General features: G+C 33.5%; 2 protein-coding genes across 6 annotated transcripts; one reads left to right on the forward strand and one right to left on the reverse strand.

Moving 5' to 3' along the window:
• The first annotated feature begins 9,398 nt into the window (after positions 1–9,398).
• Positions 9,399–12,740, forward strand: LOC111891874 (ubiquitin-like-specific protease ESD4). 3 transcript variants are annotated; one of them, XR_002850382.3, is made up of 9 exons: positions 9,399–10,445; positions 10,548–10,624; positions 10,745–10,838; positions 10,926–11,024; positions 11,241–11,333; positions 11,400–11,519; positions 11,748–11,851; positions 12,131–12,226; positions 12,394–12,740. XR_002850382.3 is itself a non-coding variant. In XM_023887936.3 (9 exons), exons 1-9 carry the CDS (start codon positions 9,633–9,635, stop codon positions 12,454–12,456), a joined length of 1,536 nt encoding a protein of 511 aa, XP_023743704.1. In that variant the 5' UTR covers positions 9,400–9,632; the 3' UTR covers positions 12,457–12,740. The 3 variants fall into 3 exon arrangements, 1 of the variants encoding a protein (XP_023743704.1); XR_002850383.3 differs by having other exon boundaries at positions 12,134–12,226; XM_023887936.3 differs by having other exon boundaries at positions 9,400–10,445; positions 12,154–12,226.
• Positions 12,741–13,706: 966 nt separating this feature from the next.
• On the reverse strand, positions 13,707–18,661 carry LOC111891867 (serine carboxypeptidase-like 13). 3 transcript variants are annotated; one of them, XM_052764346.1, is made up of 15 exons: positions 18,089–18,229; positions 17,960–18,008; positions 17,497–17,642; positions 16,900–16,976; positions 16,654–16,776; positions 16,439–16,541; positions 16,302–16,339; positions 16,077–16,178; positions 15,863–15,949; positions 15,584–15,739; positions 15,361–15,432; positions 15,140–15,291; positions 14,612–14,725; positions 14,122–14,176; positions 13,707–13,965 (listed from the first exon to the last, which is right to left on the reverse strand). In XM_052764346.1, exons 3-15 carry the CDS (start codon positions 17,555–17,557, stop codon positions 13,882–13,884), a joined length of 1,224 nt encoding a protein of 407 aa, XP_052620306.1. In that variant the 5' UTR covers positions 17,558–17,642; positions 17,960–18,008; positions 18,089–18,229; the 3' UTR covers positions 13,707–13,881. The 3 variants fall into 3 exon arrangements, with proteins under 3 accessions (XP_052620306.1, XP_052620303.1, XP_052620305.1); XM_052764343.1 differs by lacking the exon at positions 17,960–18,008 and adding an exon at positions 18,530–18,661 and having other exon boundaries at positions 13,708–13,965; positions 18,052–18,237; XM_052764345.1 differs by lacking the exon at positions 17,960–18,008 and adding an exon at positions 18,530–18,653 and having other exon boundaries at positions 13,708–13,965; positions 18,052–18,234.
• Between the last annotated feature and the right edge of the window lie 1,179 nt (positions 18,662–19,840).

Consider the following 19,840-nt stretch of genomic DNA (forward strand, 5'->3'; position numbering starts at 1 on the left):
AGACATGGAACCCCGTCCATGCTCCTACTGATAGTGAGATACGGGCCCAGCCCACACTCACTCCTTCCCTAACTTGGGCCTCGCCCCTGCTCTGCTACTAATGAGATGTGGAACACCATCCACACTCTACTATTGGTGAGATATGGGACCTCGCCCACACTCACCTCCCTACCAAGCACATACATGTATCATACAAACAACAGGTATAAACTATCATATAAACCAATCCTTGGGCACCCGCCCGTCATCATTGGATCTCGTCTTGAATATCATACTAGCATAGTGTGCCTAGGGCTAACCCCCGGGTCTTCTACTCATAGCTACATGGGCCGGCATTGTGGCCTTAGACCCATTCACACAAAGGGAAACTCACCTGCACTGGCTAAACTTGCTAATGATCTCACTAGCTGCTGCCCGGCAACTCTCTGAACTCCTGCTCCACTCGCTCCCCGAGCTACCAATATCAATGCACCACTGAGTCTAACTGACCCCCGAAAGACAACCAATTCAACTCTAGTCAAGGTCAAAGTCCTGGTCAAAGTCAACCTTCCAGGTCAACCCTACTCGCCGAGTCACCCTATTGACTCGCCGAGTTCATATGTTAGGAGTCCTTCTGTTCGCGACTCGACTCGCTGAGTCAGTCCATGACTCGCCGAGTCTAGCAATTTCCGAGTCCTGACCTGACCAACTCACCGAGTCTCCATTCGACTCACTGATTCGAGTCTCAACTCGAAGGGTTTGGGGTTTCGCGTCTTGACTCGTCGTGTCCAAGAACAGACTCGCCGAGTCCAAGACAACCTTCAACAGACTCGCCGAGTTGTTCTTCCAACTCGCCGAGTTCCTGCCCAACTTCATCTGACTCGAAGAGCTGTTCATCCCACTCGTCCAGTTTCTCCAAATCTTCATGCTACTCACCGAGTCCACTCAAAGGACTCGCCGAGTCCATTCATATCTCCATACATGCAGAGGACTTTTGAGTCATGCACGGACTCCAAACTGTAGATCTACCCTTCCCAAGCCTATTCCTCACGTAAAGTTGCAAACTTTACGTATAGAGAAGGAGATCTAGGCAAAATACACCATAAACTAGGGTTTAAGGCAAGGAGGCTCCATAATCAACTCAAGGGCTGCTACTTTATGCTTCTCAAGACCATAATATGCTTAGATCTGAAGTAGCAACTTCAGATGTGGCTTCTAACTCAAAATAATAACATTATGGCTAAAAAGCCCCAACAACCACACATAGATCTAGGTGCAAAAGGGGTCCAGGAACTAGTTTATTACCTCCAAATGCTCAGAATGAACTCACAATCCCAGATCTATAGTCCTTTATTGCTCCTCCAAGTTCCTTCTTCCTTCTCCAAGCTTTAATGCACCTTCTAAGGCAACAAATGGCTCAAATAGAGGATATGGCGGCTAGGGTTTAATGTTCTGGGTGAAAGAGGCAGTAAAGGAACCCTAGGGGAGAGAATGAGACGCTTAAATAGGCTCCAAGTCCCGAATTTAGGGTTTTCCTCGCATAGACCAGACTCGCCGAGTCTCCTTGGCCGACTCGCCGAGTTGGTCACTTACTCCTCGACCCGGATCCCGCTCGGACTCGCCGAGTTCATCCTTGGACTCGTCGAGTCTCCCTTTAAAATTATGGTTTTCTTTCCTTTCTTGGCCTTCCCGACTTTGGGTGTTACAAACTAGTTCGTCTGTCTTGGCATTCTAACGAACGCCGGAATTGATCTTAAGAATTTGTCACCCTAGACTGCCCGAGTCTAACTGTAGCGAATAGCTGAGGTGTGGGGGAGTCACCCCCGTATAGATCTATACACAAACTCTCGCTCTCCCTCCAGGAGACTTTGATTATAACTACAAACTACAGACAACCCATAGAGGTGCCGCCCGCTATGACTCACTAAATCTATCATGAGTTTGATTACCATTGATTAACGACATGTATATGTTTACTGAATTGAAGGTAGGCCTAATAAATGAGGAGAAGAGAATTACAAAGTCCTACTAATCCCACGTATTATTTATGGCTATTGGGTATATGAAGGGCACGTTGGCCCATTTCGCATTTGATTTACTTGGACCTTACTAGAAATGCTAATGGGCCACTAAGGCCCAATAGCACTTGAAAGTCATTGAGGGTCCCTTAAATATGAAATTGGGTCATAGAAGGCCCAATAACATTTATTATTATCCTTTGGGCCCAAAAGTCATGTTAATGGGTCACAAAGGCCCAACAAGCATGATTCAAACTTTCAAGCCCAAAGTTTGTATATTTATTTGTTTTGGGTATTGTATAATTGTCGGAAAGACTGATTTTTAGATTCGTAACGGCACGAGGTCGGTCGGTTGTTTATAACGATATTTAGAGTTATATGTATATTCGTGTTTCTATTTTCGTAAGTTGTAGTTTGGTGTTTTTGACTCAATATCTTAAAAATAAAATAATTGACTCAAAAATATTGGTTTGAACCCTTTCAGCCCTTCTTTAGTAAAAATGATGGTTTTAGTCATTTATAAAAAAAAAAAAAAAAAAAAAAAAAAAAAAAAAAAAAGACATTTTAATCCCTTACACCATTTTCTTGACACTTTTGACCCATAGACTTGTTCAAGTGATATTTTTAGCTCAAAACTTATTCTGTTTCAGCCCTTCCAAAAAAGTGTTTTTCGGTTAAAGCCCAAACTTTTTTGCAACTTTTACAATTTTGGCCCAAAATCCAAAAACTTTACATTTTTTATCCTTGTTTGGAAAAATATCATTTTAATCCCCTGAATTAATTTTGTTTACTCTTTTTCCCCTTGTTTTGAGAATTTTACCATTTCAACCCCTTGAAAAACACCTTTTTCGAAATTTTGGGCCTAAAGGCCGAAAAGCCCAAGGTTTAACCCATTAGGCTAAAATTTACACTTTTAGTCCTTTAAAAATCAAGATTGTTATAATAACTCAGATTTTAACTAATTTGACCTTTTTGACCCTTATAAAACCGTAAATGACATTTATTTCCCATCTTTTGCTTATTTGTAAAAATGGTTCATAATTTGGATTTGTGTTTTGTTTTGTTTATTTTGAACTTATATAATACCTTGGTCTTGATAATATCATGTTTTAAGATGCCGTAGAACATATATATCCTAATCATGGTTAAGGATCTCGGCTAGATCATGATTTTTCACACATATTTATCAAATAAATTCAAGAAATCACACATATCATACAAAACACATAGATCTACACATTTTACTTGTATTCTCCCCCATAAATCTTGTAAAAACTAAAAATAGAGGGGTATGAACTCACCTTTTCTTGTGGATCTTGGTTTTGAAGAAGAAATGAAAGAAAATGGTGAGATTTTTCGGCCTAGCAAGCTTCTTGGAAGATCTTTGGCTTAGATGTGTTCTAAGAAGCAAGATCACGAATTGTCTATGAGTTAAGGGAGATTTTTGAGGTAATCAAGAAGTTAACGCATTGATCAAACAACAACTTACCAAGGATTAGTGATATTAAGAAAGATCTTATTGTAGCCTCTTGTGATTCTCGAAATTTTGGAGGAAAACTGAAGGAGTTCTAGAGAGAGTTTTGAAGAAACTTTGAAATGGTGATGGGGTGTGTGTGTTTCAGCTGAATTAAGAAGGGGGGGGGGAGAGAGAAAAGAGAGTGAATTGAGTTGACATGCATGGGAACATGATAAGAGTGCATTGATACCCCATGTATAAGAGTGAATTAATTTTGTTTACTCTTTTCCCCCTTGTTTTGAGAATTTTACCATTTCAACCCCTTGAAAAACACCTTTTTCGAAATTTTGGGCCTAAAGGCTGAAAAGCCAAAGGTTTAACCTATTAGGCTAAAATTTACACTTTTAGTCCTTTAAAATCAAGATTGTTATAATAACTCATATTTTAACTAATTTGACCTTTTTGACCCTTATAAAACCATAAATGACATTTATTTCCCATCTTTTGCTTATTTGTCAAAAATGGTTCATAATTTGGATTTGTGTTTTGTTTTGTTTATTTTGAACTTGTATAATACCTTGGTCTTGATAATAACATGTTTTAAGATGCCTTAGAACATATATATCCTAATCAGGGTTAAGGATCTCGGCTAGATCATGATTTTTCACACGTATTTATCAAATAAATTCAAGAAATCACACATATCATACAAAACACATATATCTACACATTTTACTTGTATTCCCTCCCCTCCCCCTTAAATCTTGTAAAAACCGAAAATAGAGGGGTATGAACTCACCTTTTCTTGTGGATCTCGGTTTTAAAGAAGAAATGAAAGAAAATGGTGAAATTTTTCGGCCTAGCAAGCTTCTTGGAAGATCTTTGGCTTAGATGTGTTCTAAGAAGCAAGATCACGAATTATCTATGAGTTAAGGGAGATTTTTGAGGTAATCAAGAAGTTAAAGCATTGATTAAACAACAACTTACCAATGATTAGTGATATTAAGAAAGATCTTCTTGTAGCCCCTTGTGATTCTTGAAATTTTGGAGGAAAAGTGAAGGAGTTCTAGAGAGAGTTTTGAAGAAACTTTGAAATAGTGATGGGGTGTGTGTGTTTTGGCCGAATTAAGAGGAGGGGAGAGAAGAGAGAGTGAATTGAGTTGACATGCATGGGAACATGAGAGGATTGCATGGATACCCCATGTATAATTGTGAGGTGGCAACATTAAGTCAACTATTTTCCCCTCATTTTTTTGTAGTTGGGCCGAGAGAGAGAGAGAGAGAGAGAGAGAGAAAAGAAAGAAAGAATTTGGGCCTTTTTGTACTTAAATCCATATTATGGCCCATTTTAATGATTTTTCGGCCCAATAGGTCTTTGGAGATGGTTCACGGCCCAAAATAAATTAAAGTATGAGTCTCATGGCCCATTTAGGCTAGTTAGATTTGTTATGGCCCATTAGAGATAAACTAGTCCATTTTAGATCCATTATGGTACAAAATGTTAAGTTTCATGAATATGGGTCCAATTAGGGCCCATTTAAGAGTTCTAAGCCCGAAATAGTCAAATTGGAAGCTTATTGGCTCATTAGGCCCAATAAGGAAATCCTAGTCCATGATGGACCTAAACCGGGATTTCTAGGGTTTCCAATTCTTTGTTGACTATTTGAAGTGTTTGTATAGAGTGTTTGATGAAATTTTGTTGTCATTGAATAAGCATCATAAATGCTTTCAAGTTTTAATCACCATGTTATCGTTGTTCAATGTTTACAAAGCATCAAAATTTCTAGTTGTGACACTCAACGAGTTCTCCTTCTACATTAATGTCTAGTCGTCCTTCAACTGACTCGCTGAGTTGTATGAACAACTTGTCGAGTTCCCCTTCAACATAAGAACACACCCAATCTATGACTCGCCAAGTCGTATGAACAACTCGTCGAGTCCGTGTGCTTCCAGATCCAAGTCTTAACTCATTGAGTCCTTACTCTACTCACTACACAGACTCGCTACTACTGAACCGAGAGTCTAAGAATCGCGACCCAACTCGCTGAGTCCTTTGCATGAAGAATCCATACAGTCGATTCTAATCAACTTTAGTGCATCCAATTCATAGATCTAAGCTTCTAGGACTATCTGAACACGTAAAGTTGCTAACTTTACGTGTTTCTAAGATGCAATGAAGCAATAACACTCAAACTTTGCTATTATGGGGGTTATTAGACCAAAACAAAGCCATGGCTGCCAAAAGATGGTATCCTTGAGCTTCTGGAGCTCAAGAGAGGCTAGATCTGAGATATGACTCGATCACAAGACTTTATCACAAAGGATTTGGGGTTTTTGAGCTTAAAGCCAACAATTTGGGGACAAACTAGATCTATTAACACAATAATCAAGATGGAAATTTCATTACCGGAAGGGATGGCCAAAGAGGAGTGTATTATGGATCTACTTCTTCTTCCTTGAGCTCTTCTACCTTCTCCTTCTTCTCTTTGCTCCAATATGCATGCACCAAAAGTTCCTTCACAAGGGGAAGATCACTCACACACACTTTAAGGAGGCTAAGGTTTCGGGAATAAGTCTCTGGGAATTGAAGGAGACTGGTTTGGGGCTATAATGACGTTTAAATAGGGTGCAAACCCTTAAAATTAGGGTTTAATCCAGACTGGCAGACTCACCGAGTCCGAGAATATGGACTCGTCGAGTCGCCAACTTAAACCGCGTGCAAATCCCGTCTCTACTCGACGAGTCGGGCTACTGACTCGTCGAGTACCCCTCAAGAATGAAAAATTACTTTATTTAAATCACATACCAGAAATGGGGCGTTACAGTTATTGTAAAAAAAAAGGAATGGATTATGAAGAAACCTTTTCTCCAGTCGTAAGACTCGAGGCGGTACGAATTTTTCTGGCTTATGCAATACACAAGGATTTTGATGTCTACCAGATGGATGTAAAATGTGCATTCTGCAGTGGTGTTCTTGAAGAAATGGTATACGTCGAACAACCACTCGGTTTCGTTAACGATAAGTATCCTAATCACTGTTATATATTCTCGACAAGGCAGTGTATGACTTGAAACAAGCACCTTGTGCCTGGTACGCGACTCTTACCATTTTTTTTAAAATGGCTAAATTTAAACAAGAATCCGTTGATCCCACTTTATTTCAAAAGAAAGTAGGGGATCATTTGATGCTTGTTCAAATTTATGTCGATGACATTATATTTGGTTCAACTGATCCAAAACATCATATGTCTTCTCCGTTTCATCAGCTGAAAACATACAGTCCAAAACATCATCTTAACAATTAAACTCAAATGAGTAATTTGGATAGTGAGCTCGAGGGTCATTCATTGTGTTTACTATCATTTGAGCATCTTTATAATTTATAACCCTGTTGATATCTCTCCTTAAATTTTTATTGTCAACTAATTTGGGCTTTGCCCTCAACTTACGAGCCATAGTTGGGCCTATTTTTGATGTGGAAGCACACACTATAAACTCTTTTTCTGAATACGACATTTGCCTCGCTTTTTTTAAATCACTTCTCTTCTCAAGTGGATGGTTGTAAAGTTCATCAAACTGAAAAACTTTATAGTCTTGAATTCCATACACAGATTCAAATATAATATTTGCTTAACAACCAATAACTCTTGAATTTGAATTTTGTTTCCTCCTAACACCACTTGTACCCAATGTGTCACAAGATTTCTTTTTTCTGTTTGCCACCATGATTACATATAACATGTTTCTTCTTTATAATCTTGTTATCGAACCTTGACTGTGCGCTTAGTCTCACATCAAAACCACCAATTTCAGCATACTCAGAATACATTTTGATGGCCAACTTTAATGATTTGAAGATTAAACCTTTAAATGGAATAAGTTGAACAGGTACATCTGGTTTATAGACATGTTCTCTAATTATATCACTACAATGTTACGCATCATCTACTGAACTCGACGATTCACCACCTAAAAAATTATAAATCTAAATCAATCTAATAATGCATGAATAAAACAATCATATATGAATACATGAAATTCATATGAATAAAACAAAAAACAATGTTTATTAATAGATTAATAAAACATTCATATATGAATACATAAAATTCATGAGGATTCAAAATATATAAAATAAACATAACTTATTCATATATGAATAAAACGAAAATAATAATAAATTTGAAATTACAATTATCACATGTTTATTCATATATGAATAAGACAATAATTTATTCATAGTAACATATTCATATGTCAATAAATGATAATCATCAAAATTAAAAACAACAAAATAATTCAATAATTGATACCTTCAAAAAATAAGTTTTCAACATCTTCTTGTTCACTCTCACACATAGAAGAATACAAATCGCCATCAATAACACTAGAATTTGACATAATAAACCAAATAATCTATATAAATAAATAAAAACAATCTTAATATCGAATATATCTCACAAAAAAAGTCGTAAATATGAAAACCTGGTTAATTTCGAATATATCTCACCTCAACGTACAAAATATCTGAAAGAAAATTAAATCAGCTCGATTAGATGATGTAATTAAGCAATCTCTCAATTCAGAGCGTAAAAACTACAACGATATATCCGATTGAAAATTAAATCAATTCCGATTTGAAATAAAGATCTCAAACTACATAACAAAAATCCGATGAAACAACTCCAACACATATTCGAAACTTCAGCAAAAACGAAAATAATACGCGTAATTCCTAACAAATTATATAAAGCAATAATCTTGATAATGAACTCCGATATATCCGATTCAAACGATATACATACCTAATTAAATTGGAAACTGTATATGAATAAGAAAACTGAAATAAAGATGCGAAACTTCACGATTAATGGAAAAAATACGTATAATTGCTAACGAGTTATATAAAGAAAAGAATCTTGATAATGAATTCCTCATATCTGATTCAAACGAGATAAATATATCATCAAATCGGAAACTGATAACAACGAACAAGTAAGTTCAATATAAAAAAGTGGCTAATTTACAAAGATACCCTTAATGAAAAATGACACACACATTTTTTTAAGGTGTACATATTAGATAAATGATTGGCTGAAAATAATTCTTAACATTTTTTATTTTTTCTATTCAACTTACCTCTCTCTCTTTCTCTCTCTCTCTCTCTCTCTCTATATATATATATATATATATATATATATATATATATATATATATATATATATTAAAAATTAATTATATATATATATATATATATATATATATATATATATATATATATATATATATATATATATATATATATACACTAGTTTATAACCCGTGGGAACCACGGTTATAAAATTAATCAAACTTTTATAGTAAAAATTCAAAATTATTAATAAGTTATTTTAAATAAATTGTTATTTTAAGAGATATTTTTATTAGTTATGTGAAATTATAATCATTGATTCAAATAAATATATAAAATTAATTTTTAATATATATTAGATATTTTGTATTTGTGAATTAATGAAAACAATAATTTAAAATTTAAAATTTAGAATAGAATCACATTAATGAGGAGGTCTAATAAATTAAAAATGGAAAAACTAATAAATTGACAAGTGACAACACATTAATTAAAATGTCTAATATGATGACACATGGCAAAAAAGCTACTCTTTTATTAGTATAAAGATATATATATATATATATATATATATATATATATATATATATATATATATATATATATATATATATATATATATATATATATATATATAAATTCTCGAGTTTGATCCAATTTTATACCGCTTGAAAATTTTTAAACCGCAAAACAAAACAGCTTTATTACGGTTTCGAATATTTGAAACCACATGAAGAAAAAAAAAAAAAAAAACAAACGGCTAAACTAACCCTTGCGTAATTTGACCGGTTTCACCGTTTAAAACCCACCCGTGAACACCCAGCCGGTAAGACATTCGCAGCTGAAATCAACGTCAATTTATCCCAGCACAAAACTATTTACTCCAATCTTACGAGCCCTAACTTTACGCCAAATTCACAATCCTTTCCTATTCTAGGGTTTTAGATTTTCAATTTGTTGCTGTTTGTATGTTAACATACAATTGCTTGACAGAAATTCTTCCTAGGGTTTGGAGAAAACCCTAGATCGCTTTCATTTTTCAGCAGTAATGGGTGCTTTAACGATTAATCGGAACAAGCGCGACGCAGAATTTCAAACTTCATCACCATCTGTGTACGGTTACAACTCTCTACACGTTGCGAAGAAACTCAAATCATCATCTTGGTCTTCGCCTCACATTGCTCCAACGAAAACTTCAAGAAGTTCGGTTTCCAGGCTCAGCCAATATCCTAAGCCGGTAACCCCGATCAATAGAGAAGTTCATGCTCCTTGTATAATTGTTAGTGGATTTACTTCTACTGTGAAAAGACTCAATGGTGGTTCTAGTGGGATTGTTAGACAAAAATCTTACATTTCGGGTGAAAATATGAATGATCTGTTTTCGAAGTACAAACACGCGAAGGAATCTGCAATTGGTGCTTGCAGGCTTGTTGTGTTTGAAAAGCAGGATATGACGGAAGTAATTGATGTTGATAAAGAGGAGAATTTTAAATATGACAAGGCTGCTTCTACGAGTTCTAGTGTTGAGGAGGTTGAAATGGTGAAAGATGCGATAAAACACATTCATAGTTCAGGGGAGGTACAAGAAATAGCAGCCAAATATTGGGAATTGGATCAAAAGACACCCTCAACTTCTTCTGAAGTTGTATCTGAGTTGACAAATGGAAAGATGTTGGAATCTTTGTCTTTGGACCGGGGTTCAGATGCTATGGATGTAGATATGGGTTCCCCTTTGCATAAGAAGTTGTATGAATCTGCTAAAAGGAGTGATTCTAAATTGAGGAGGATAAATTTTGATATCGAGTTACACGAAAAGAGGAGAGCTTTATATCAACAATCACATCCTGCTAAGAAAAAGGAGGTAAACAGTTTGTATTCAACTTTCATTGGTAATTTGGATTGAAGTTTATAACTTTATATATTCTATCAACTGTTTTTCATATCAAATCAATTGTTTTTTCAGGATTTAAATGACCCTTTTAGACCTCTTACAGAGGACGAAGAGAAAATGGTTGATAATGCACTGTCTTATTCTAATCGGTATGTTTTTTTGTTTGTGTATGTTTGTAGATATGTAGTAAACTGTATACAAACCAAGAATGCTTTATTTTTTTTCTTCATCTGATTTGTCAGATTTTAAATGGACTTTCAAATTTGTAGGAGGAAGCCTTTTGTCAATCATGAAAACTCAAATATTACAATCACAGGGGAAGTTCTGCAATGTTTGAGACCTAAGGCATGGTTAAATGATGAGGTGATTATTGACTTAAAATGTTATATATGAAAGTATATTAATGTATTAATAATATGCAAGCTTACACTGCTGATTTCTTTATTAAAGGTCATCAATGTTTATCTTGAGTTGCTAAAGGAGAGGGAAACTAGGGATCCCCAAAAGTTTTTGAAATGTCATTTCTTCAACACATTTTTCTACAAGAAGGTTGGTTAATCACATTCCTTTTTTTCTATCTTTTCTTGTTCATAGATTTGGTAATTGTTGAAATTATTTATATCTCAAGATAAAAGGATTTATTGATTATCATAAATGCATAATGGGCATAAGTAATATGAGCCTAAGTAATATGTAAAATATTTCTCCAATTATCTAGTCATATATAGAAACTTATATTCTAAATTATAATTTTATTTTTGGCAGTTGATAAGTGGAAGAACAGGGTATGACTATAAGTCAGTTAGAAGATGGACTACACAGAAGAAGTTAGGATATGGTCTCCTTGAGTGTGACAAGGTAAATGAAAAGATTTTAATTTTCTATTTTTTTTTCTACTTGTTTGCTAATAATAGTTTTAAACAGATATTTGTTCCCATTCATAAAGAAATACACTGGTGTTTGGCTGTTATCAACAAAAAAGAAGAAAAATTCCAGTATCTTGACTCACTTGGAGGGGCAGATAAGAAAGTAATGAAAATGTTGGTATGTTTTTCCCTTTTCTTCTCTTTATTATTTAAAAGACTAAAATACCCCCCATTAAAAGTGAAATATTCTTTTTTCAAAAAGAATTCCATTCTATTTCTTGCCAACCGAATGCATAACAGATTTCAATTCCTAGGCCAGATTCCATTTCTTTACCTTATTTGTGTAAAAAGACTAAAATACCCTTGCATCCATGTATGAATCTTATGTGTTGTTTCATGTTTTCAGGCCACATACATCACTGATGAGGTGAAGGACAAGACTGGAAAAAACATCGATGTCAGTTGTTGGAAGCAAGAATTTGTCACTGATCTTCCTAATCAAGAAAACGGGTGTGTATACTATTCACTTTCTTGAAATAGTTTTCATAATATTTACCAAAAAAGGAAATTTTTTATTATTTGGAATCTGGTAGCTTTTGGAGTTTGGACATTTTTCTTGTTGACTTTATGATAATTGAATTGAATAAAGTCAATGAAATTCATCTACGCTGCAAGTTGAAAAATGCTATTGAAATCTCTTTCTGTGCAAAAGACATGAATGCCCTCCATAGGACATTGGGATTTAGAGATTGTAATTTATTGGGATTATAATTTTTAATTTTTTTTTAGTAGTTGGATTTGTTTGTGGGCAGGTATGATTGTGGCATGTTCATGATAAAATATGCAGACTTTTATAGCAGGGACATTGGATTGTGCTTCAATCAGGTAAACCATATTCTAATAACTTAATAGAGAAATGAATATTGAAGAAAACAAATTATTTATATATATATATATATATATATATATATATATATATATATATATATATATATATATTCATTGCTTTTAAATTTGTCATAAATAGTAGTAAATATCTTTTATTTTTGTAGGAGCATATGCCATATTTTAGATTGAGAACTGCCAAGGAGATACTGAGATTGAGAGCCGATTGATAACCACCAGTTATAGGAGTCTGCAAGGAAGGATTCAAATTTACCAAATTGACCTTGTGATCCCCAATCTGATCAAGTACTTTTTTTTTTTTTTTTTTTTTTTGAGTTAGTATTGAGAAAGTAGGAAGCCAATTCACTAAGGGCTTGTTTTTTTTTGGTTTGTTTCATTTTTTTTTTTTTTTTTAATGTTAGTATATAGTATATATAGTTCTGGTTTTGGTTGGCATATAATCTCTAGATATTCATTTTCCATAATATTGTATAATTAGAAGATAGTTTTGTCATTGGTCTGTTTTTTTATGGTGTAAACGACCCTAGTTTAGAAAAAAATTAAAAAATATATTGATGCCAGGAGCTGTTTAAAAATTGTGATTTTTGGAGTATTTCATTTGTTTCTAAAGAAAATTAAAGTCTGGTTTAAAGTAGATGATAAGTTTTGTTTAAATAAAGATGTATATAAAGTTATAAACCTATCAAAAAGTACATGCCATATGAAAGTAAAAATAAATAAAGTTATAAACATAGGTTACTATGATTTTTAACCATCACTATCCTAAAAAGGACGGAGAGGTTTTCATATCGAAGATTTTTTGTTCATTTTAGGTCAAAGTGGTCCAAACTTATGATTTAATACTCCGGGCTTTCAAATGGGCTTCATTTATATTAAGCCCCGCTAAGATGGTATAAAATAACTAATATCTCTCTCATTGTTTAGGTATGTGAGGGTCAAAACATATAAAAAGAAAACAAGTATCTCGGTTAAAACAAGTATCATACTGTTTTTGATGCCACTTGTAATTTGATTAGAACAGAAAACTAACCTAATATTCTCAAAATCGACTAAAAAACAAATACTTTATATTTATTTTATACAAGGTTGTAAATAAACACTTAACTAATCGGTGGATTGAGGTTAAGAGATTAATCGGTTAGACGAAGATTAATCGGAGACCATTAATTGCTAATTTTTTGAATTTTAAAAAATTAGATATGACTATATCATATCAAAGTTCGTAAATACCACTAATATCATAACAAAATAGGTTAATATAATTAATACAACACTAATAATACCTCAAATAGTATCGATTGAGATAAAATTCCTTCAAAGTGTTAAAATTTCATCATTTTATATTGTTTAACTCATTATGTATGCAGAGATTAATCGGAGATTAGTCGGGATTTTTACAAAAGTGATTTTTACAAAAATCACAAAATCAACTTGTTAACAAATGTGGAGGTGTTGTCATAGTAGACTAGTAGGGCTATATGTAAAGCATCTCATTAACTTTTGCAAATGTCAATTATTTTAGAAGAATTACGGGATGATAACACATTTTACAAAGCTACATTACAATATCTATCGAAATTGACTTACAAAAAGTACAACACAAGGAACAAAAGTTTTAACTTCAGTAGTGTTGATTACAGATCTTCATTAGCAAGCCACCTCTTAAGCATGCTTAAACATTCTTTAGGTTTATACTCCGGAGCTGTGTGACCTCCTCCCTTTAACACAAAGGTCAACCATCACGATCATAACAAGAATGTTGTATTTGACAACATTTTTTACAAGTATACTAATTTTTACAAAGTCAAACATTGCCACTTTCATGAGACAAGAGAAGCTATAGTGAGGAGAAGTTTTTGATGAAGATTTCTCACCTTTACAGTAGTAAAGGTCAAGTTGTAGTTGTGGTTTGAGTATTTGATGGTGTATCTGCAAGAAAGTAAGACAACAAAACAATTTGGAAAACTGAAATATTATGGTGCATTTGGTTGTGGAAAACCATTTTCATTTTCTAAGAAAAAGTTTTTAAAAAATAGAGTTGGGTTTTCATTTTCAGTTTTCAATGAAAATTTTAGAAAACGCGTTTGGTTGGAATCGGTGGAGTTTTCATTTTCCATCTGAGAAATTTAGAAATCTTTGGAAAACTGTAAAAATCACTTTTCTAATTTACATACAATTTGAAAAACTGAAAAATTCCAGTTTCTTAGGAAATTCTGGAAAACTGAACGAACCAAACGCGTTTTCAAAATTTCCGTTTTTCTTGAAATTTTTTCTTAGAAAACTGGAAAATTTTCCACAACCAGACGGACCTTTAGTATTTTAGCATTCATTTAGATGATATCATGTCAATGAAAACAAACTAACCCGGCTACTTGTTCATCAACAAACCAAGGTCTCCAATCATCCACAACTAACAGATTTAGCGATTCAATCCATTTTAATGTACCCAAATATGGAACAACCATGTCATGATCTCCACTGTAAAATGTAACCAATGTTCATTTACTTTAAATAAAAAAAATTTAGATACCACATGCATGCATGAATAAGATCGACAAATAGCGGACTCTAGTTTTCTTCAAAGGGTTATTATTCCAACAACCCTGAGCTGACTCAGTCCTACCCCACCTGCCCACCTGCCCAACATCATACGAGATGTAAATTAGGTAAACAACGACTCGCTTATAAAAACATCAATCCACATTAGAATTGAAACTCCCATGTTGCAGCTGCCGAGACTCGAACCCTTGACCTTTTTGGAAGTATAGAACCCCGAGAACCAACTATGCTATGCCCTTTAAGTCCAAGTAGACTCTAGTTTTAATTAACTTAAGATATAGAGTATATATAGATATATGATATTGAGAGGGAGCGATGGATGAAGCGTAACACCTATATACAAGAGCTTGACAATTTCTATCAGCAAGGTGTCGATGATAGGCAACTGTACTAGGGACAGTGTGCGTGTAAGATAAGACCTTCTTATGATCATTAGGAGAACGCAAGGTTTCATTGCATCGCACCCACTCGATTTCTTTATATTCCTGGTGGTTATGAGATTATATTATCCTGTATATTCAAGATGAACATGGATTTAAATACAACTCACATACCTCATGAATGTCAAGAGCCTCTCGCACGTCTTTTCTGTTAGCCCATGTATACGAGTACAGATAGTTGTCCTCCTGTTACAACACAAAAATCTTATTCTCACACACACACACACACACACACACACACATATATATATATATATATATATATATATATATATATATCTATATATATATATATATATATATATATATATATATATATATATATATATATATATACCCGACAGCCTTGTATCTGAAGTTGAGGTAACGACCAAATATCCATAGAGGTTTTGTCAAGAGATCTTAATCCCCTACTAAAGAGATCAGATTTGAGGGTATTTAGAGTGTCACAATAAGGCTCTAAAATGTGAGCCTTGCGAATTCTTTCCAGGCACTGTAGATAAATTTAAAAAAAAAAAAAAAAAAAAAAAAAGAAGATTAAACGGAATATACACAGATTCTGAAGATGACATTATTAGCTAGTAAGTAATCCGAGTTAAAAGTCTAGGTCATGTACTTTATCTACCACTTGAAGGTAGTGTACGCAGAGGCTGTTGTTGGGATCAACATTTAAGTACTCTCCATGACAATTTTCTTTAGTTGACTGAAAAAATATAAAACTTAACTAAATCCCGGATATATATTGTGATTTGCAGCTAGGAAAGCTATATAAGAAAATGATATATATCTAATAATCTAGGCACGTAATTAATCCAACTATAGTTATTTACCTTGTAGATTGCATCAGATAAGAATCCCATACGATGAGCGAATGGGATTTTTGAATTATAGTCAAGACTTGCGTCTGTTGAAGGGTTACCAAGCACGTATCCCTAAGTTGGAAAATATTTAGTGATCATCCAAGAAGAGATTAGGTAAATCTTTTTCAAGTCCAATCAAAGCTAATGTAACCCACAATTGTTCATTAGAGAAAAGATTAGGTAAATAGTTTGTACTTTTATGTTGATATGTAGCCCTTCTCCAACTTCATTACCTAAAAGAGGGAAACAAGAAGCTGAAAATTAACCTCTTAAGAAAGACTATTTAGTCAACAGAAGCTTAATTAGTACACTGCTATGTATTAAGAATATACCGTTATATATTTCTTGAACAATCATTGGCACCACTATCCCACCATAGGAATCAGAACCAAGATACAATGGATTGTTGAGAAATTTAGGATGTTCCAGGAGCCACTATTAATTTTGATACACATATATTACAAATCCATTGTCAAGGACACAAATGGAAAAATGTGAGTATGCCTCCAAGAATGTAAATGGAAACGTAAAAATGACCTTAAGTTACCTTCCTCAGAAAATGGTAAACCTGCATTGTTGATAATGTATCGTTTGTTATGTAAGCTTCAGGAGTTTTTGCATACGAGAATCCAGATCCAGCAGGTTGATCAAGAAATATTATATTAGCCACCTAAAATGTAACACTTATTTCATTAATTATATTATCAAGACACTTGTACTAATTGGACTTTTAACATTAAAAAAGGTTATAAACTCTAAAATGAAATACTATATACAAGTAGTAAAATTACACCTTTGTCCAACTGTGAGGGTTTATCTGGAGCATTGGCTTCTCCAAAGTAGAATTTGCATAGTCGATCATGAATGGGCCTGTTACAACTTATAAACACCAACACTTAATATCCTCTTAAATTTATGATGGAAAGAGCAAGACACATATTGTGGCATTAATTTATTAGTAAGAGTAAATTACATGAATAGTCCCTATGGTTTAGGGTAATTTGCACGTTTGGACCCTAACTTTTTTTTTTTTTTTTTTTAACTTGTAAGGTCCCTACTGTTTGTTTTTGTTACGCACTTAGTCCTGTCTTAGCTAAAAATACTATTTTGCCCTTGGTTTTTTGATTTATTTAAATAAACACACCCCCAATTCCACCCCACCCCTCACCTTACCTTACATACCCCATCATTTTTCTCTATTTAAATAATAGTCTTTTTAGGTAAGATAGGGACCAAGTCTGTAAGAAAAACAAATAGTAGAGATCAAGCGCGTAATAAAAACAAACAGGAGGGACCTTTTAGGGACCAAGTGCACAAATTACCCCAAACCATAAGGACCATTCGTGTAATTTACTCTATTAGTAATAAAAACTACATATCTTAGACATACCTATCTCATACAAAAGCCCAGAAAGAGCAGAACAACCAGGCCCTCCTGTAAGCCAAATCATGAGAGGGTCGGCTTTTGGGTTCCCTTCAGACTCAAAAAAGTAGTAAAATAGTTGCACTTCATCGGATTTTCCTACCCCAATGTAGCTTAAACCACATTGTTCTTTTAAGAGTTAGTATATTTACTATATAAAAAGAAAAATAAAGAATAATATATAAAAACACAAATTTCAGAAAGTAACAAACTTTCGTCTTTTTTTGCCAATATAGTGCATATACTTTATTTTTACTCAAAATAGCAATATGCTTAATTTTTTTACCTATAATTGCAAACTACTTACATTTCTTTACATAGAAAAGCAACCTACTTACAATTTTTCACCAATTTACTCAAATAAAGTACAATATAAGTAAAGAAATAAAATATAAATACATTGCTATTATATGGATAAAAATATAAGTACATTGCACATTTTGGTAGCAAGAATTTAGCACATTGTTATTTCCCGCAATCTGCATAGGAAATTAGATTTTATTAGAAAGAGCATGACCTTACCCAGTTTCAAGTGTGAAAGGAAGATCACCAAGCAAACCTGGCAGTGACTTAACCAGGAATCGTGACACAGTAACCTCCATGGAAACTACCAGAAGAAGAAACGCACCAAGCAAAACCCGATTCCTGAACTTGTTAAAGTGGTTCCATGGTTGAAGATGAGATTGTGAACGAGGTTTCATGATTCTTCTAAGCAAAAAATAGATATACACAGGTTAATTTCATCCTCCGTCATCATTGCATGCAGAATGAAACAATTGCGGTGACAGATTTTGCAAAATATGAGTCCGATTGATGTAACGCAATTCTCAATCAGATTAGGTCGAAAAGGGACAAAAAAGGAGTTGTGTTTGGCATAAATGAGACCTTCCATGGGTTTACTGTTCATCGGGACTAATTAAAGAGCTTAATTGAAACGCAAATACGGAAGCATATCAGAATCTAATGACGGAAGCGGGTGGGATTTGGGGATTAATGATACCTTACGAATTGAATTGAAGTTGCATGTCATGAATAGAATGAAACAGGTTCCCGGGCTCGGTCACCACCGATGATGAATGGACGACTTCCGGCTGACTACTGTTGTTCTTACTTGTGCAATTTTCCTTTGGATGAATATATTCAATAAAACAATATGTTTTTCAGTAATTATGGGACATCATTTAAGTCAGTAACTACTAGGGGTGAGCATGGTGCGGTTCGGTGCGGTTTTTGGCTAAAACCGAACCGAAAACCGCAACTTCAGTTTTTTGAAATTTACAAACCGCACCGTTCGGTTTTATGCGGTTCGGTTTTTGCGGTTTTTTGCGGTTTTTTGTTAGTTTTTTTTTTTTGTTTTCATTTTGCCTTTTTACTCAAACTCAAGTAACTCAGCGAGTTACTTTAACTCAGATGAGGAGTGCTAATCATTTATTGGAGATAAACCGATACCACCACTCTTGGTTTGAAATCAAATTACATAACCACTCACGATAATATCAATTAATGTATTAATAAAAATGATACTATATCACTAGTACTCTTCATATTTAAATTTTAAAAAAATATTATAAACATTATTTGTTATTGTAAATACTGTTGCATGTATGCTTAAAAATATACAATCATCATTCAATAGATAAGATAGACATTTATATTTATAAAAACTTTAATTGTCATAAGTTTTTGGTTCTTACAAATTATAACACTTTATATATATATATATATATATATATATATATATATATATATATATATATATATGGGAAAAGTGAATATACCCATAAGGGTATATAAGCTTACGTACCCAAACTCACCATACTATGTCATTTTGTATCGTATATATACATTGTAATTGTCCAATGTTCTTATAATTAAACTCCTAACTTGATTTACTTCCAAAATTTTTATAATTTTACATTTATCTTCCATTCATATAATTTTCATTTTAAACTATAATATATATAACCTAATAGGTGTTCGGCAAAAAGATTTGATGTAAGAGGAAGATAATAGTGAAATTTTGAAAATCTTGAAAGTAAATCAAGTTATGATTGATGTTTAAGAACATTATAATGAATATATCAAACAAAATGACGTGTTATGATGAGTTTGGGTACGTAAGCTTATATACCCTTAAGGGTATATTCACTTTTCGCTATATATATATATATATATATATATATATATATATATATATATATATATATATATATGCGGTGCGGTTCGGTTTTTTGCGGTTTTTGCGAGACTAGAAACCAAACCGCACCGAGTATTTTCGGTTTTTGTAAAACTAAAAACTGCACCATCGGTT

Source organism: Lactuca sativa, chromosome 5 (genome assembly GCF_002870075.4).
Source record: "Lactuca sativa cultivar Salinas chromosome 5, Lsat_Salinas_v11, whole genome shotgun sequence".
Taxonomy (NCBI): domain Eukaryota; kingdom Viridiplantae; phylum Streptophyta; class Magnoliopsida; order Asterales; family Asteraceae; genus Lactuca; species Lactuca sativa.